An 18,688-nucleotide genomic window follows, 5' to 3' on the forward strand; every position below is an offset into this window, starting at 1 on the left:
ACTTAGTCAGCCAGAGAGCTTTGTTATTCACTTTTATTTTCAGAAAAGTAGATACAAAACAGGACCGGTCCCAGCATAGAACCCTGGTAGACTCCACTGGTGACTTGTCTCTTTGTGGAGGTAAATAGAACCAAATCACTTGCACAGTGACCATACCAAAAGAGGTATTTTTGACATGTAAGTTATGGTGCTGAGATCTAGAATGGGCCTGAGGTCCTTGTTTTTCTTTGGATCTAAAATAATCTTGAAAAGATTTGGGATCCTCTCTGGTCTGGTGGGATCACTTGGAGGGCTCTTGTTTTAAGAGAGAAAGCATTTCTTTTCTAGCATCTATCCATTGGTAGGGTATAATGTCTGTGGGTGTTTAAGACTTGTGGGGACAGGTGGTGGAAAAGGGTATAGCAAAACCTCTGAAGCCTCTGGATATTACATCTCTCTCTCTCACCCCAAGTATCTTACATGATGGCCACCCATATGTGTGTGTGGAAAGATAAGCAGCTCCCAACTGCCTCCAGAGAGGAACAATCAGGCAAGCCTTCAGGGATATTGGTATTGTCTGCCCAAAAAAGGGCCCCCAGAATCCCTGACTTTACTGACATCCATGACCTCTGGGTCAGCATCCATTGAAGGGACCACCTCTGCCACATCTACTGTGTTTATGGTGGAGTCAAATGGCTGACATAGGGATTTCCTGAACAGTAAGTATTTGGTCCTCCTCTGATTCTTGCCATAGGATCTTTATGAGGATTTCAAATTTGATGCCTATGGCAGACAGGGTCCTACTTTCCTGATCCCATATCAATAACTTTGCTTTTACAACAGGACCGCAGATGGAGGTATCATCGTCAGGGACATTTAAAAAGGATACCTTAAAACTGTCCACAAAGACACAAAGCCAGAGCCAGGAATGATTCCTCATAGTAATGCCCCTGCTCACTACCACAGTTGTTCCTTTAGCTGGGGAATGCAAGGTCTGCATGGAAAGTTAGGTAATACTTAGTTCCCACTGTGGCCTTTTTAATTGTTTTATAGACTAGAATGTAGATGGCTTTCACAAACAGTCTAAAGATTGTTCCACTACATCTCTTTGGAAGCAGTTCATGTGTGTGTGTGTGTGTGTGTGTGTGTGTGTGTGTGTGTGTGTGTGTGTGTGTGTGTATGTAATAGTTCAATGCCCTCATGTGCCCAAAGTGCATGGTAAATTCCCAATTCTATCCATCACCCTGGACCCCTTTATTGTGTGGACAGACAGCAGGAGCATCATCAGACAGTACTCGCTTGATGGCTGCTTCTATGATCATTAGAGACAATGAGAGGTCCAGTGCTACTTTAGGGGAAAAAAATCTTATCAGGTTTTCTTGAAATGGCTTCTGAGTAATCATTTTCCTGCCATGTCCTCCTGGTGGCCAAATTTATCAGATAATTAGCAGGATGGACCATCAAGGAGGTACAGGGTGCAGAAGGCTAGGCCTCAAATTAAAACTTTTTGTCTTAAGGAGGGTGTTAATTGGCCAGGATCTCCTCTGTCTGTCTCATCATTTTCAGGATTTCACTACAGGTGGCAGAGGGGATTGGAAGAGCCCTCTCGATCATCCAAGTCAGTGTCAGCAACTCCATGGGGGAGTCTTTGTTCCCCTTCTTGCTTGTTCTCTTTCTAGGGATTTCAGAGGTGAGAATCCAAAAACCCTGAGGACAAAGAATAAACTGTGCAGATTGTTTGAGGCTAGCTGTTCCTCTCGGACTCTGGGACATATGATGAGTAGTCTGAGACACTGACTGCTGTGGGTCCTTGGCTGGACCCAACATCAAAGGAGACTGTGCAGATGCCCATTAAGGAGTTGCAGTCATCCACGCCATCATATCAAATGCTGATGCCAGATCTGCCACTACCAAAAATGGGTCACCTCAGGGTCCCGTCCATCCCCACTGAAGTAGATATAAGTGGTGAAGAGGAAGGAAACCCTGATATCAATGACCCAGAGTTTCTAAGGAAGAGATTGGTACTGAATGATGCATCAAAGGCCGAAGACTCTAACACTGAAAAAGACACAAAGCAGGTTAGCACCACAGATGGTGCTGAAGAAAGTGTGTTGAGCACATGGTCCGAGATTCAGTTGATACTGAAGGACTCATCATTGCGTGAATCAGATGTGTTACTGGGGCTGAGATAAATGTACTGGTCCATGCTCATGCTCGCTGTACAGTCTGCAGATCAGTCTTCAGCTCTGAAACCACCAGTGTTGAAACATCGATGGGGGAAGGAGCAAGTTACAGATAATGACTGGCCATCCTGATACACTCTTAACATTTAGGGGATGGGATGACACCTGACACCCATCTCAATTCATGTCTTAAAGGTTTTTATTATGCTTTCCAAAGCTGCATCATCTGAAAAACCTGACAGACCAGAAAGAAGAGGCAGACGAAGGTATGGGGATAAAATCAGGGCAATTCACTCTCAGAAGGCTGTCAGCTGGCAGTAGGCTTCAGAAATGTAGCTCTAATTAGAATCGGTTCTGACAGATATGGAGTTTATGGAAAAGACTCACCCATAGTAATGCTTGTTTGAATAGGGTGAGCTGGCTCCAGTCTCACTGCTTTCAGGGTTGAGGATGTACCAGAATCAGCAACTCGCCATTCCATTTTCTAGTGCTGATGGACTTATACTGGTCTTTTGATTTGTCTTTCCTTTTATTTGGTTTCTCCACAAATGGATATGACAAATTCCTTTCAAAACAAGTTTATTATTTCTTTGGTCAACCAAGGAACAAGGCCAAAGCACTTTCAAACTAAGCAATCTACAGACAGAGAGAGAGAGATGATCCAGCCCCTGGCACACCATGCAAAGGTTATGGATGTCCTGTGATGGAATTTTGTGGCCACATTTGACACATTTCTTGAAGCTCTTTTCAGACTTATTGGGCTTGTCCACAGCTACTACTTCCAAGAACCAAATACAGTAGTGCTGAACAGTATCAGGAAAAACTCTATAATAGTTAAATAAATATCATATATTTATGCAAAGGCAAAGTAGTCAAATCCCTCAAAATAATCAGAGGGGAAAAAACAAAAATATTTTTAAAAATGTCACTAGCCCACAGGCCACACCTCCCAAAAGAAAAGAACTAAACAAAAAAAAAAAAAAAATTAAAAAAAAATGTAGTCAACAAAAGGAAATAATTTTAGGGAATAATAATAATCTATATCTCAAAGTAGGTCTAAATAAAAGGTCTTGTAAGGGAAACAGGCTGTAGAAAGATAAAAAGTTAAGTAAACATATGGATGTGTCTGTTACCACTATATGCAAGGAAAGAGTGACTTACTTACTTGTCTGGTGTCAGAATCTGTCAAATCATGCAAGCACTCAAGTCCTTGAAAAACAAGTACGAGAATGACTCTGTCATAGCTCATGCTGGTGTCAATGACTTGAATGGTGTACCTCCCTGGACTGTATCAAGAGAGACATGATGGAGCTCTTTGACTATGTGTCCCAGGAAGGCATGAGCCTAGCTATGAGTAGCATTCTACCTTCTCCAAGGATTATGCTGCGATATGAGCAAAAAATAATCAACTTCCACAACTGGCTTAGTTTTTGGTGTCATTCAAAGGGGGCCCAATATTTGTCAGCCTGGGAGGATATAAATCGACAGACCACGTTGCTTCCCCAGGGATGGCCTGCATCTGTCCCTTCCGGGGTTTCAGCTATTGGCAAAGACATTGTCCACCCCTATAGTGCCTTTTTTAGGAAATGACAATCTGATAAACCTACCAACATAAAGAAACAGGGAAAATATGAAGGAGTTACTGAGCAATGCTAGCAACCTGAACAAGAAACTCCACTCCCCAACAAGCCCTTCTCATCCTGGATGACACTGCATCTGTGTAGTGACTCAGACATGGTTTAAAATAGCGAACAGCACTCTAGCTGAGCAGGGCTGTAATGCCTTCCAGACATTTAGACCAGCTACTGCGCAGGAGGGTAAAAAAGATGGGGGTGTATCAGTCTACATTCAGAACACATTCACAGCAAGGCTGGTAAAGCAGCATGATGCATTAGAGGTCCTTCATGTCCAAATAACCATTAGAAATGTACCCTTCCATATATTAGCTAGCTGCAGAACTCCCTTAATGACAAAAAAGCCAGGATGCCTACCTACAGGAACTAGAACCATTCAGTACTAAACCCAGTACCATTACCTAGGTGATCTAAACTATCCAACTTTAGAATGGGAAGCCTACATCACCACTAGTGCACAAGTCCAGAGATTCCTGGACATTGTCATTACAAATGCCCCAGAACAATTAGAGTACCCACTGTGGGGAATAACATCTTGGATCTTGTCCTTAGTAATATAGGAGCATCTTGCACCATCCCTTGCGTATCTTTATCACTTGTTAAGTCTAACCATAAAGCAGCCTCCTTCAAAATAAGACTGAAACTAGAGATCTCTTCCACCCAAGGTACCTTTAGAAATTTCTTTAAGACAAACTACCTACCCCTAAATGATATATTGGCAAGCTTCAAATCCCCACCAGCCCAGGTAATGTACACCACCACACTACTCCAGCATGTAATCAGCTGCATAGATGCAGTTGTACCCCATAGGAACAAGGGCACAAGTGCAGGGCATACCCCAGAAAACAAACCCATATGGTGGAACCATAATATCAACAAACTTTATAATAAAAGGAACATAATTTTGACCAAAAATAAAACAAGTAATTCCCAGAATGTTAGAGCCCTTGTTACTGAAATAAACAACTCAAGAGCTTAATAAAATCCACTAAAGCCAAGTTTGAGGCTAAAATAGCTACCCAAACCAAAGACAATCACAAGGTATTTTTTAGTTCTGCTCATAATCTCAAAAGCACAATGCACTAATCTACTGAGCAAATTGTGAATGATGTTACCTACACTGAGGCTGAAGATATAGCTAACCTACTGGTAAATAAATTTCGTCTAACTTTACTCCTCTCTCCCCTCCATCCTTAAACTGGCTCACCTCCAGCTATCACAAAAGACCAAGTCCTAAAAGTGCTATCAAAAGCTGGAAATACTGCATTGATGAATTCTAACTATATCCCTGAACGCATAAAATAGTATGAAGCACAATTTAGCCACACTCATAATAACACTGTTAAATCTTATCCTCCATACAGGTTTTGTACTAAGCAAATGAAAAACAGCTACAGTCATTTCCCTACATAAAGGAGGACCTTCCAAAGACCAGGCAATTATAGACACACAAGTCTGATCAGCAAAGCTATGGAAAAACTTATCATGCAATTAATCATTCAGGACACATGGTACCTCCAAAGATCAGATTCTTCTCAGTTTGGATTAATCAGGGCCAGGTCATGCTTACTCAACATGGTGGATTTGTTTGAAAAGGTCACCAAAGCAATGGATGAAGACAAAAAGGTATAAATCACATACCTTGACCTGGCCTAAGCTTTTAACACAATTTCCTACTCAGGCATAGCCGAAAAGCTAAACAAACTGGGAATAAATCCCTATGTTATCCACTAAATTGACAACTGGCTCAAAAATTGGATGCAGATAATCAAAATACAGGTAATTACCTGCACAAAGAGACCAGTCACCAATGGAGTCCCCCATGGTTCCTGTTTGACATCTACTTTTCTGAAGTAAAAGCCAATATTAAAGGCCTCTGGCTGACTATGTCTGCATCCATTCTTTGAACCATCCACCCTTGAAATGCCTCCCCATCCTGAGTGGAGGAGGAACAAACTGTCTCCTGCTTAAAGTGTTGGAGGGACAGCCACTGTAACACAACGTAGCACAGTTGAGAGATGATTAATTATGTGGAAAGGTGACATGAAATCACGACCACTGAACTATGTGAAACAACTGTAGTATGCACATGTTAAAGCACATGTGAGGCACCATGGCTATCATTTAGGCCATCAATCTCAGGACTCGGGATACCAAGGAAATAGATGGAGAGAAGTGTTTAAGAAGATGATGTATTGATGCGAGGGTCTATATTAGAATGTCGACAGGGCAAAATGAACTCCCTTCGTCAACACATGTTAAGCAAAACCATTAAATCTCGAACGGCCAGAACAGTGATTTTTTTTCCCAGGGAAAAAATTGCTGGGCCATTGTCAGGAATTCGCCGTTTCCTCCACTGTAGTGCAATCTCGGAGTTGGTATATTTAAGTAGGCTGTGTGTGTGGGGGGCACAGCCCCCCACTTTCTCTGTTGTTTTTTAGTGATTTTTTCCTGGGAAAAAAATTGCTGTTTTGGCCATTCGAGATTTAGTGGTTTTGCTTAAAATGTGTCACCGTAAGGGCATTTGCTCTTTTGCCTGGTCGATGTTCTAATATAGACCCTTGATGCGATGAGAATCCAAATTCAGTCTAAGAGAAGACTGACCATGCAGTTTGTTGTGTCCAAATGGCATCCAATAAATAGCATTGGATGCACTAGTTGAAGGTTTGACTTTTCATAATTCAAAGGGATACACTTGACAGTGTAAACACTGGCTTTAAGTGATTTGGTCACACTGACTAATATGTGACCTCATCCATATATAAAAATGGGAAAGGGGACTGATGACAATGACCTAAGGATAAACAAAGCTGAAGCAAGTAGTCTCTGGCATTAATGAAAGTCTGTTTGGTCACTGTAGCAAAGAGGAAATCATCCATACTTGGGAACACCCAGATCCCTCTGAATCTCAGGTGGATTGTAACTACTGCTAACACATGTGGGGGCTGTGGTGAATCTGAAGGACAGAACTTTAAATTGAAAATGACTGGATCCTAGCCAGAAGTGGAAAAATCTCCTTGAAGCCCTGGCTATTTTGATATGGAAACAGGCATCTTGAAGATCTACTGAACACGTCCTGTCATTTGCCTTCATAGGTTCATTAGTTAGTACTAGGCTAACTGCCCTTGCAGACCATTTCAAGCCCAGCCAGCTTCCCTTTTTGTCTTCAAAATTACCTTTTTCATTTAGTTATGGATTGGCCTTATGCATCCCATGGTCAATAATTATATATTACCCTTAATGAGAATAACTGGGATAATACCATAGATAATTTGAGGTGACTTATGCATAGGATAAAGCATTTAGGAGCTGCATCTGTCCATTATTAGCACAGGGCACAGTCCTGGGATAAATTTTCTCTTTCCCATCCACACATCTAAGCTGATCTTGAAATGGACAGGGATAAACTTTGTTTTATGTGGATGGGGAGTCTGTCCCATAGCAGTGGTACCCTCTGTGAAATATTCCTTTCCCTCCAAACCATTCTGTTGATGTTGCAGAAAAGATTTAGATCCTTAGACTGAGTATTTCTGATGCCATTTGACTTGCTGATGTACAGTAAATCCATCAGTAATGTTTTAAAGGATGCTTTTTATGCCAGACACAGGACTCCTCTTAGCAGCCTGTAGGATACAAAGTATAGTGACAGTTTGAGTAGGTTCATGTAGGACACATTGTTCAGGCCTTGTATTCTTTTAGTAGGGTATCTCTGTGGGTTTTCCAACTGTTGCAAGTGTCTAGATACATACATACATACCAAAGGGGATATTATATTCAATGACTGTCATAAGGAGGGTTGAGTAAATGGGGACAATGACCTACACATAATCTCTTTGTTTATAGGCTATGCAATATAGAAGGACATTCGTACAGTAATAAACACATGTTGGTTAAAATGTAAGTCACTGCCCACTTAAGTTCTCAAATACAGAACAGGATCAACTCTTAGGGGAGTAGTGTCAATGTGGTAGTTCCCTGAGGTAGACAACCTCCCAAAGGGTACAATAAGGCATTTTTTGGCATTTAGTTTCAGACTATGATTTTGACACCAGTTGTTTACTTGAGACAAACTTTCCAGCTGGATGGCTATGTCATTTGAAGATTCAGTAACTTATCCGAGCTTGAAGTCATCTGCAAACTTAGTCAGCCAGAGAGCTTTGTTATTCACTTTTATTTTCAGAAAAGTAGATACAAAACAGGACCGGTCCCAGCATAGAACCCTGGTAGACTCCACTGGTGACTTGTCTCTTTGTGGAGGTAAATAGGACCAAATCACTTGCACAGTGACCATACCAAAAGAGGTATTTTTGACATGTAAGTTATGGTGCTGAGATCTAGAATGGGCCTGAGGTCCTTGTTTTTCTTTGGATCTAAAATAATCTTGAAAAGATTTGGGATCCTCTCTGGTCTGGTGGGATCACTTGGAGGGCTCTTGTTTTAAGACAGAAAGCATTTCTTTTCTAGCATCTATCCATTGGTACGGTATAATGTCTGTGGGTGTTTAAGACTTGTGGGGACAGGTGGTGTTAAAGGGTATAGCAAAACCTCTGAAGCCTCTGGATATTACATCTCTCTCTCTCACCCCAAGTATCTTACATGATGGCCACCCATATAGGTGTGTGGAAAGATAAGCAGCTCCCAACTGCCTCCAGAGAGGAACAATCAGGCAAGCCTTCAGGGATATTGGTATTGTCTGCCCAAAAAAGGGCCCCCATAATCCCTGACTTTACTGACATCCATGACCTCTGGGTCAGCATCCATTGAAGGGACCACCTCTGCCACATCTACTGTGTTTATGGTGGAGTCAAATGGCTGACATAGGGATTTCCTGAACAGTAAGTATTTGGTCCTCCTCTGATTCTTGCCATAGGATCTTTATGAGGATTTCAAATTTGATGCCTATGGCAGACAGGGTCCTACTTTCCTGATCCCATATCAATAACTTTGCTTTACAACAGGACCGCAGATGGAGGTATCATCGTCAGGGACATTTAAAAAGGATACCTTAAAACTGTCCACAAAGACACAAAGCCAGAGCCAGGAATGATTCCTCATAGTAATGCCCCTGCTCACTACCACAGTTGTTCCTTTAGCTGGGGAATGCAAGGTCTGCATGGAAAGTTAGGTAATACTTAGTTCCCACTGTGGCCTTTTAATTGTTTTATAGACTAGAATGTAGATGGCTTTCACAAACAGTCTAAAGATTGTTCCACTACATCTCTTTGGAAGCAGTTCATGTGTGTGTGTGTGTGTGTGTGTGTGTGTGTGTGTGTGTGTGTGTGTGTGTGTATGTAATAGTTCAATGCCCTCATGTGCCCAAAGTGCATGGTCAATTCCCAATTCTATCCATCACCCTGGACCCCTTTATTGTGTGGACAGACAGCAGGAGCATCATCAGACAGTACTTGCTTGATGGCTGCTTCTATGATCATTAGAGACAATGAGAGGTCCAGTGCTACTTTAGGGGAAAAAAATCTTATCAGGTTTTCTTGAAATGGCTTCTGAGTAATCATTTTCCTGCCATGTCCTCCTGGTGGCCAAATTTATCAGATAATTAGCAGGATGGACCATCAAGGAGGTACAGGGTGCAGAAGGCTAGGCCTCAAATTAAAACCTTTTGTCTTAAGGAGGGTGTTAATTGGCCAGGATCTCCTCTGTCTGTCTCATCAATTTCAGGATTTCACTACAGGTGGCAGAGGGGATTGGAAGAGCCCTCTCGATCATCCAAGTCAGTGTCAGCAACTCCATGGGGGAGTCTTTGTTCCCCTTCTTACTTGTTCTCTTTCTAGGGATTTCAGAGGTGAGAATCCAAAAACCCTGAGGACAAAGAATAAACTGTGCAGATTGTTTGAGGCTAGCTGATCCTCTCGGACTCTGGGACATATGATGAGTAGTCTGAGACACTGACTGCTGTGGGTCCTTGGCTGGACCCAACATCAAAGGAGACTGTGCAGATGCCCATTAAGGAGTTGCAGTCATCTACGCCATCATATCAAATGCTGATGCCAGATCTGCCACTACCAAAAATGGGTCACCTCAGGGTCCCGTCCATCCCCACTGAAGTAGATATAAGTGGTGAAGAGGAAGGAAACCCTGATATCAATGACCCAGAGTTTCTAAGGAAGAGATTGGTACTGAATGATGCATCAAAGGCCGAAGACTCTAACACTGAAAAAGACACGAAGCAGGTTAGCACCACAGATGGTGCTGAAGAAAGTGCGTTGAGCACATGGTCCGAGATTCAGTTGATACTGAAGGACTCATCATTGCGTGAATCAGATGTGTTACTGGGGCTGAGATAAATGTACTGGTCCATGCTCATGCTCGATGTACAGTCTGCAGATCAGTCTTCAGCTCTGAAACCACCAGTGTTGAAACATCGATGGGGGAAGGAGCAAGTTACAGATAATGACTGGCCATCCTGATACACTCTTAACATTTAGGGGATGGGATGACACCTGACACCCATCTCAATTCATGTCTTAAAGGTTTTTATTATGCTTTCCAAAGCTGCATCATCTGAAAAACCTGACAGACCAGAAAGAAGAGGCAGACGAAGGTATGGAGATAAAATCAGGGCAATTCACTCTCAGAAGGCTGTCAGCTGGCAGTAGGCTTCAGAAATGTAGCTCTAATTAGAATCGGTTCTGACAGATATGGAGTTTATGGAAAAGACTCACCCATAATAATGCTTGTTTGAATAGGGTGAGCTGGCTCCAGTCTTGCTGCTTTCAGGGTTGAGGATGTACCAGAATCAGCAACTCGCCATTCCATTTTCTAGTGCTGATGGACTTAAACTGGTCTTTTGATTTGTCTTTCCTTTTATTTGGTTTCTCCACAAATGGATATGACAAAAGTCCTTTCAAAACAAGTTTATTATTTCTTTGGTCAACCAAGGAACAAGGCCAAAGCACTTTCAAACTAAGCAATCTACAGAGAGAGAGAGAGAGAGAGATGATCCAGCCCCTGGCACACCATGCAAAGGTTATGGATGTGTCTGTTACCACTATGTGCAAGGAAAGAGTGACGTATTTACTTGTCTGGTGTCAGAATCTGTTAAATCATGCAAGCACTCAAGTCCTTGAAAAACAAGTACGAGAATGACTCTGTCATAGCTCATGCTGGTGTCAATGACTTGAACGGTGTACCTCCCTGGACTGTATCAAGAGAGACATGATGGAGCTCTTTGACTATGTGTCCCAGGAAGGTATGAGCCTAGCTATGAGTAGCATTCTACCTTCTCCAAGGATTATGCTGCGATATGAGCAAAAAATAATCAACTTCCACAACTGGCTTAGTTTTTGGTGTCACTCAAAGGGGGTCCAATATTTGTCAGCCTGGGAGGATATAATCGACAGACCACGTTGCTTCACCAGGGATGGCCTGCAACTGTCCCTTCCGGGGTTTCAGTTATTGGCAAAGACATTGTCCATCCCTATAGTGCCTTTTTTAGGAAATGACAATCTGATAAACCTACCAACATAAAGAAACAGGGAAAATATGAAGGAGTTACTGAGCAATGCTAGCAACCTGAACAAGAAACTCCACTCCCCAACAAGCCCTTCTCATCTTGGATGACACTGCATCTGTGTAGTGACTCAGACATGGTTTAAAATAGCGAACAGCACTCTAGCTGAGCAGGGCTGTAATGCCTTCCAGACATTTAGACCAGCTACTGCGCAGGAGGGTAAAAAAGATGGGGGTGTATCAGTCTACATTCAGAACACATTCACAGCAAGGCTGGTAAAGCAGCATGATGCATTAGAGGTCCTTCATGTCCAAATAACCATTAGAAATGTACCCTTCCATATATTAGCTAGCTGCAGAACTCCCTTAATGACAAAAAAGCCAGGATGCCTACCTACAGGAACTAGAACCATTCAGTACTAAACCCAGTACCATTACCTAGGTGATCGAAACTATCCAACTTTAGAATGGGAAGTCTACATCATCACTAGTGCACAAGTCCAGAGATTCCAACAATATGCCCCTGAGAGTTGACCCAGTTGTTTGAGATTTGGGAACTTATGCGGACAATGGCCAAATTTTGGATCAACATGTGCCTGTTGTTGTAAGAAAGTCCTTCTGCATTGCACAGCTTATAAGCAAAGGGGTCTAGATCTAGGGATTTTATTGCTCCTCTTTACTCTGCCCTCATTAGGCCAATCATTGAATAATGCCCCCTTTGGCATGTATCTGCCCAGAAACATGCAACAGCTGGAATGCCCACAGAGATATCTTACTAAAAGGATATAAGATCTAAACAAAATGTCTTACATGGACTGACTCAAAGCCCTGTCACTATACTCAGTATCCTACAGACTGCTAACATGTGACCTATGTCTGACATACAAGGTATCCTCTGACCCATTACTAATGTATTTTCTGCACATAGGTTCACAGGTTCATAGGTGTGTACTAGGTTAATGGACCTGGAGCCTTTACAAGCCTAGCCCATAGGATTACCCTGGCATCGTGCCACCTGACCTTAGTTCCCAGTGCCTCAATCGAGTAAAGCCACTGGAGTGATCTGGGGGTGAATTTTCTATTTCCCATCCACTCATCAAGATTTCTCTTGAAGACGGCCAATGAGGTGCTCTGCTTGACATGTATGGGAAGTCTATTCCACAGCACGGGCAGTCTCTGGGTTATAAACCTGTCCCTCCAGCATGTTCTATTGATTGTGGCAATGAGGCTGAGGTCTCTGGAGCATGTGGTGCAGAGGGATTGGGATTTCTTCAGATGTAGCATTTTTAACTGGGTAAGACATGGCTTTGTAAGTCAAGCATAGATCGCCTCTAAGTAGGCGATATGAGACAGAGAACAGTTGGAGTTTTTTTGAGTCTGTCCTTATAGGACAAATGTTTAAGGCCTAGGATCCTCTTTGTGAGATACTTTTGCGGCCTCTCTAGTTGTTGCAGGTATTTAGTAAGGTACATGCCTAATGGGGCATTGCACTCAATGACTGGCCTAATGAAGAAAGAGTAGAGGGTGACAGTGACCTCTTTGTTCCTGGATGCAAAACCCTTAGTAATGAGACGTGCCACATATAAGGACTTTCTGACCACAGTGGCAATGTGGTGGCCAAAGGAGAGGTTGCTGTCAACCTGTGTTCCCAGACCTCTTAAAACAAATAAGTCAAATGGCATCGGAAGTACTCGGTCTAGGGATCTAAACCTCTTCTACAACATCATCAGAATGGTTTGCCGTTATGTTTCACAGAGGATACCACTGCTATGGAACAGACTCCCTATCCACATAAAGCAAAGTTCATCCCTGTCCATTTTCAAGTGCAACTTAGACCTATGGATGGGAAACAGAAAATTTACCTCAGGACTGCCATCTCTACTACTAATGGACAGATGTAGCTGCTAAATGCTTTATCCCATGCATGGGTTCCTCTAAATTATCCATGGTATGATCACAGTTATTCTCATTAGGGGTAATATAAAATAATTGACCATGAGATGGGTAAGTCTAATCAATAACCAAATGGGATAACTTATTTCAAGCACAAAGAGGGAAAGTGGCTAGGCTTAAAATGGCCTGCAAGGGAAGCTAGCCTAGTACTCACATGCTCTGTTTATAGGTTCATAGGTAACAGAGAACTCAGAAGATCTCGTGATGAAGATGGCAGATGAGATCTATGGAGAAATGGTGAACATGGGATTTACAGGAGGGAAAAATAACCTTAAACGAGCCTAAGCAATTTAGCATTAGCAGGGCTAGATCGGATCCAACTAGCAATTCAATCCCCATCAGTTGGATCAAGTGGACTATATGAACAGGATAAACAATTTTCTTAGTGTGACCTAAAAGGTAAAAAAAGTCTTCTTTATTCCTATTCTCACATATAAAAGTTAAACACCTTACAGTAAAGCCATGCACGTGACATGATAGCACTGTTCTTTCTCTGTCCAGGTTTGCAAATATTTAAGAGAATTGTATATAAAATTGAAATTAGTATTTAGTATCCTACCATTGCCTCTTACTATGATGGAAAACTCTGTGAGAAAGCTGCTTGTCTACTAATGCAAAGACAGGGGTGTCTGTACGCTGCTGCCAACCCAACACAGAAAGTGATTTGCAATTCAGAAACATGGGAGTTAACCAGGGAAGAAAAGAATGGGCAGGGAAGCCTCACCTTCTTTAAGTGGGAGACTGGGAGAATGCTGCTGCTTTGCAAGACTCCTAGCAGAACCCACTAGTTAAGCTCCTGAAGTGTGCACTCTCCTGCAATCAATGTACATACAGCAGGAAGCCCAACAGGGTGGCATGACGGGGTCTGTTTCACAATACCCACACACACAAGAGGGAGGTGCAAAATAAAATTAATTTTTAGTACATGAAGAGTGCTGATTACACACCAAAACAAACTAGGTTGTTAATCACTAATGGCCGTGGTGGTGCAGCGGTTGGCATTGCCGCCTAATAGCAAGAGGTTCTGCAGTTCGATCCTCGCCTGGGCTGCCTTCTGTGCGGAGTCTGTATATCCTCCCTGTGGTCGCGTGGGTTTCCTCTGGGTGCTTCGGTTTTCTCCCACATCCCAAAGACATGCTGTAGATGGATTGGACACTCTAAATTGGCCCTAGGTGTGACTGCGTGCATGTGTGTGCCTTCTGTGGAAGGTTGGGCGCCGGGCTGGCAACTCGACACCGTAAAACTCCACTACCAATCATGAGCGGACAGGATCTGCTGTGGCGACCCCTAACTGGGAAAAGCCAAAAGAAGAAGAACCATTAGTTATCAGAAAGGTGTATAACAAACACTGTTATACACCTCTGAACACTGCTATGAGTAGGTCTCATGCTAAAGCTCACATGGCAGCCTCCAAAGCACACTGTTGTAAGAGTTCTGACAGTTTTTAAAACTGTAATCCATTTTGTGCTACCACTCAAATAAAGAATGTGTCACAGTGAAGGGCCTAAGAGCTTTTAAAGCTAATTGTTATCTCAGGTACACTTCACATCTGGTCACTGTCTTTGTAATAACACTATGTGTGGTACGGATTTCAAAGCTGTAAAACACTTAGCCCTCTTACAAATTTTTCTGTAATTAATAGTATATCAGGACAACAAAATCACTATGTGCTACTAAGAATTACAATCAGGTTTTCCAGATCATGGGTTACTTGTTAAGTGTTCTCAAAACAGATGTCAAAATTCACCTCTTAAGCTTCACTTTGCTCTGCTGTCAAGGTGAATTTCCTGACATCCATTTCTCAAATACATAGCAATCTGGCTATGATCAGAGACATTACAGACCAATTTAAGGTAAATCATAAACTGCAGATCACAGCTCTCACATTCTCTTTTATTGCAACCACACATTTGTTTCTAAAAATCTTCTTTTAACATTACAAGACAGCAGGTCAATAACAGTATTCTGCCTTATTAACCACAAAACCTCAATTCAGAAAAAATGTGGTATCAAAAATATACAGAGCATAACTTGAAAAGGGTGCTAATATTATATTTGTTGTTACTGTAAGCATACATAAGTTAATCTGTTGTATCAGGTCTAGAAAGTAAAAAGTTTATCAGTCTGCTGAATTATGGTATGGAGGAAATAGGAAAAAAGTGACAAGTCCGAAATCTGCTTTGAAGATTCTTCAGTCTTTGACTAATTCTAAAACAAAGATTAAGCAATTCTCAAACAATCCCAAAAAACAAATTACATGAACTGTAAATGTAAGAGCACTTTATCATCCATAGTGGGCTGAATAAGTGGAAGCAGAAAAAATGAATTAAAAATCCCTCATTAGACAAAGCTGTGAATTAGTCTTCTTGAACTGTCTAAGAGTTGCATACCACTTTACATGGTGCCTAAACTTCTTAATTTTACACTGAAAAATATAAGAAAAAAAAAAGAAGAAATACTGTCATCAAATTCTGTTTCATGCATGCATTCACACTGCAGCGCCTTGCCTTAAGGCATGTATATAAATGCAAAATGTACAGCATTACTAAGTAATGTGACTATTTATGTTCTGAGTCCTTACCAAGAAAACATGAAGGCAGGGCAGGAGAACAACATCAGTGAGTGTGAAGTAAAGGCCTTCTGCAAAGACGTGCTCCAGTGCTGGTAGACTGGTAGTCTTCACTTTCCTGATGTGAGAGGGCTCTCTGCTGGCCACACCTGGTATTGCATCTTCAGTTAACTTTGAGAGTGCTGCTATTAACTCCAGCTCTTCGTGCTCCTGTGCTGTCCTACCAGTCTTCATCCCCGGTTCTTCTTTATCTTCACAAACATTCCCAGCAGTACCAACTGTTAATGCTGCAGTCTCACTTAAAGTTAGCTGCTTAAGTTTCTGCCTTCGGATTTTGTCATCATTGTGTACCTTTACAGGCTCACTAAGCTTTTTTTCCAGATGGAGGACCTCCACAGGTATGGCAGTGGAAAGTTTACCTGAGCCACAAAGGAAGCTTTCTATGGCCAGCGGAATGCTAATTTCACACAATCGTGTCCACTGACTAACCTAAAAGAAAGCCACAACAGAACAACAATTATAAACATGGCAAGATTATTTATTTATTTATTTATTTATTTATTTAATATTTGTTGACCGAGATAGTATGACTGGGTCAAAGCCCTTTTTCATGGAGGCCCAAGGAGAAAAGTTCCAAAGTACAGATAATAACATAGATCAACATTACAGTAAATTTGCAATAAAATGAGAATTACAAGGCTCCAAAGCAAAATCTATAACAGTTCAGGAATATGGTAAGTGTGAGATGCAAAGAGATTGTTAGCAGAAGCATTTACAATGAATTAATTGAATGATTAGCAAAAATATTCCAATTAATATTCCAGTTAATATCTCCATGGGAACTTAATATGGAAAAACTTTCACTCCTTGGATTCTTAGCAATGAATACTGCTCATATACTGTGCTCCAGACCCACTGAAAGAATGGAAACCTAACTGCAGCGTGCACATCAGGCAGGCTGTACATTAGGGGGATCATATTAAATCAGTATTAAGGGAAAATTACATGATGCCAACATACAAAGCCGCTGTTGTAAGCATGCCTTACAGAGACTTTATGTATACATTAAATTATAACTTTACCTTTAAAAACGGTCTACTAATGCATGTGGCACCCATTCTGGGCACCCTGCATGGCAGAGACTAAATCAGTGTTAAAAGTATTAAATAATAAAACAGCACCTTTTGCACTGAATCATAATGGGATAAATAAAGTGGATTTTGCAAGGGTTATAGACAGAGTGGCTCCTGACAGCAATTACAATTGTATTTTAGCTTTATTCTGAAGCCCTATTTCCTCAGCATCAACTGCTCATATCTCAGTGCACTGCACTTATGTCTGCTTCTCACCACTCCCTTTACAGAAAAATAATCTACATCTCAGAATACTTTTTAAAGTAATACGATACTGCTCCTTACAAATATATATGCTTTATTCATCAAAAAATATATAAGATCATATGTATCAAAATACTGAAACCACCATTTACTGGAATGTATTTATTTATTTTGACAAATGTAACTGTAATGTTGGCTGATTTCAACTCTTCTTACATGAAACATACAACAGAGCAACACCTTTAACTTCTGAATGGTTAGAGTGAAGCAACATGATGGATACTAACGGTAACAATGCTAACAACTTGGTTTATTAGATAAAAACAAGTTGACTTTAGCTCTCCTGCAGAATGCACTGTTTACACAATGGCAAGTGGTTTACACTGACACACTGCGGTGGGACTGACAACAAAGTTAAGAATTCTTATATAACCAGGCTGACATGCACAAATTAGCATCTTAACAGCTAGGCCACGTGCAGCTCAGTGAAGAAGGACACTGCATAGCTGGCTGTAGAGGGTGGAAAAGGCAACATGAACAGCCATGCAGTTCAGCATTTGTATCTCAACTGTCTGCACACTCAGCGGTTTTGGAATACAGCCACTTGTGATCAGCCAATCTACTCCATGGTGGACCGAGCTGCACAGAAGATGTCATGGAACCCCCAACAACCCTACACATGAGTAAATGGGAAAGACAACATGCCCCTCAACACAGAAACTTGCATCAAAGAAAACTACTAAGTGCTGTTTTAACTAACAGCTATAGTACTTGGCTGTCATGTATAAAGCAGATAACTATTTTCTGCATGGCACACACAAAGGAACTGTGAATAAGTGGAATTCATCAGACCTGGATCTTATTCCCAAAGCTTTCATTTGCATGCTGTGTAAATACCACTTATCAATGAGCTCCTGGATAGCTGTGGAAAACAAATAGCTCCCTTACTGAGCTTTATACTCACTCTGGACACTTGCCAACAAACCAATGTGGAGGTGACTTGACCAGATGAAATTAAATAAGTGTTGATACAGAATTACACATGCATTCCACATTACAACACTTACCACAATACAAAATATACTTTTCTTTAAATAAAAGTTTATTTTTTTATTTCAGCTATTTTTATTTTCATTTTATTTTTAATTTGTTATCCAGGGTATAACTGATAACAAATAACAGCTTCAGTCACTGCCCTGGTTATTTATATAAATTAGACAGCAAATATCTATGTATGACTAACATACAACAAAACTGCTGTCTTTTTAACAGAAATGTCATTTAATTAATACTTGTGCCTCACAGATTTATAATGGAACTCAAGACTTTTGTTAAATATCAGAAGATACATATTGTTATCATTGAAAGTACTAAAAAGTCCTACATGTTAGAGATTCCTTGAAGTAAGAAATAAATTACATTTATAAATATCAGGTTCTACCACTCATAAGACAATTTTAAGAATTCTGTATACATTAAGTTCTGGATTTAAACAGTAAGCCAATTTACATACATTCTTAATTTCTTCACTTGATGACCCTTAGTCAATATCTACTCATTTTATGA

At 41.1% G+C, this 18,688-nt stretch overlaps 1 protein-coding gene across 1 annotated transcript in view; it reads right to left on the minus strand.

Annotated features, from left to right (window-relative positions):
* GSTCD (glutathione S-transferase C-terminal domain containing) overlaps positions 1–18,688 on the minus strand; it is a 1,728,465-nt gene that overhangs the window by 1,504,849 nt on the left and 204,928 nt on the right. The window contains exon 3 of the mRNA XM_044061304.1: positions 15,798–16,274. Coding sequence (XP_043917239.1) covers positions 15,798–16,274 — 477 coding nt within the window. The remainder of the gene's footprint in view (positions 1–15,797; positions 16,275–18,688) is intronic.

The sequence above is a fragment of the Protopterus annectens genome, chromosome 2.part0 (genome assembly GCF_019279795.1).
Source record: "Protopterus annectens isolate FY-2018-M chromosome 2.part0, PAN1.0, whole genome shotgun sequence".
NCBI classification, from domain to species: domain Eukaryota; kingdom Metazoa; phylum Chordata; order Ceratodontiformes; family Protopteridae; genus Protopterus; species Protopterus annectens.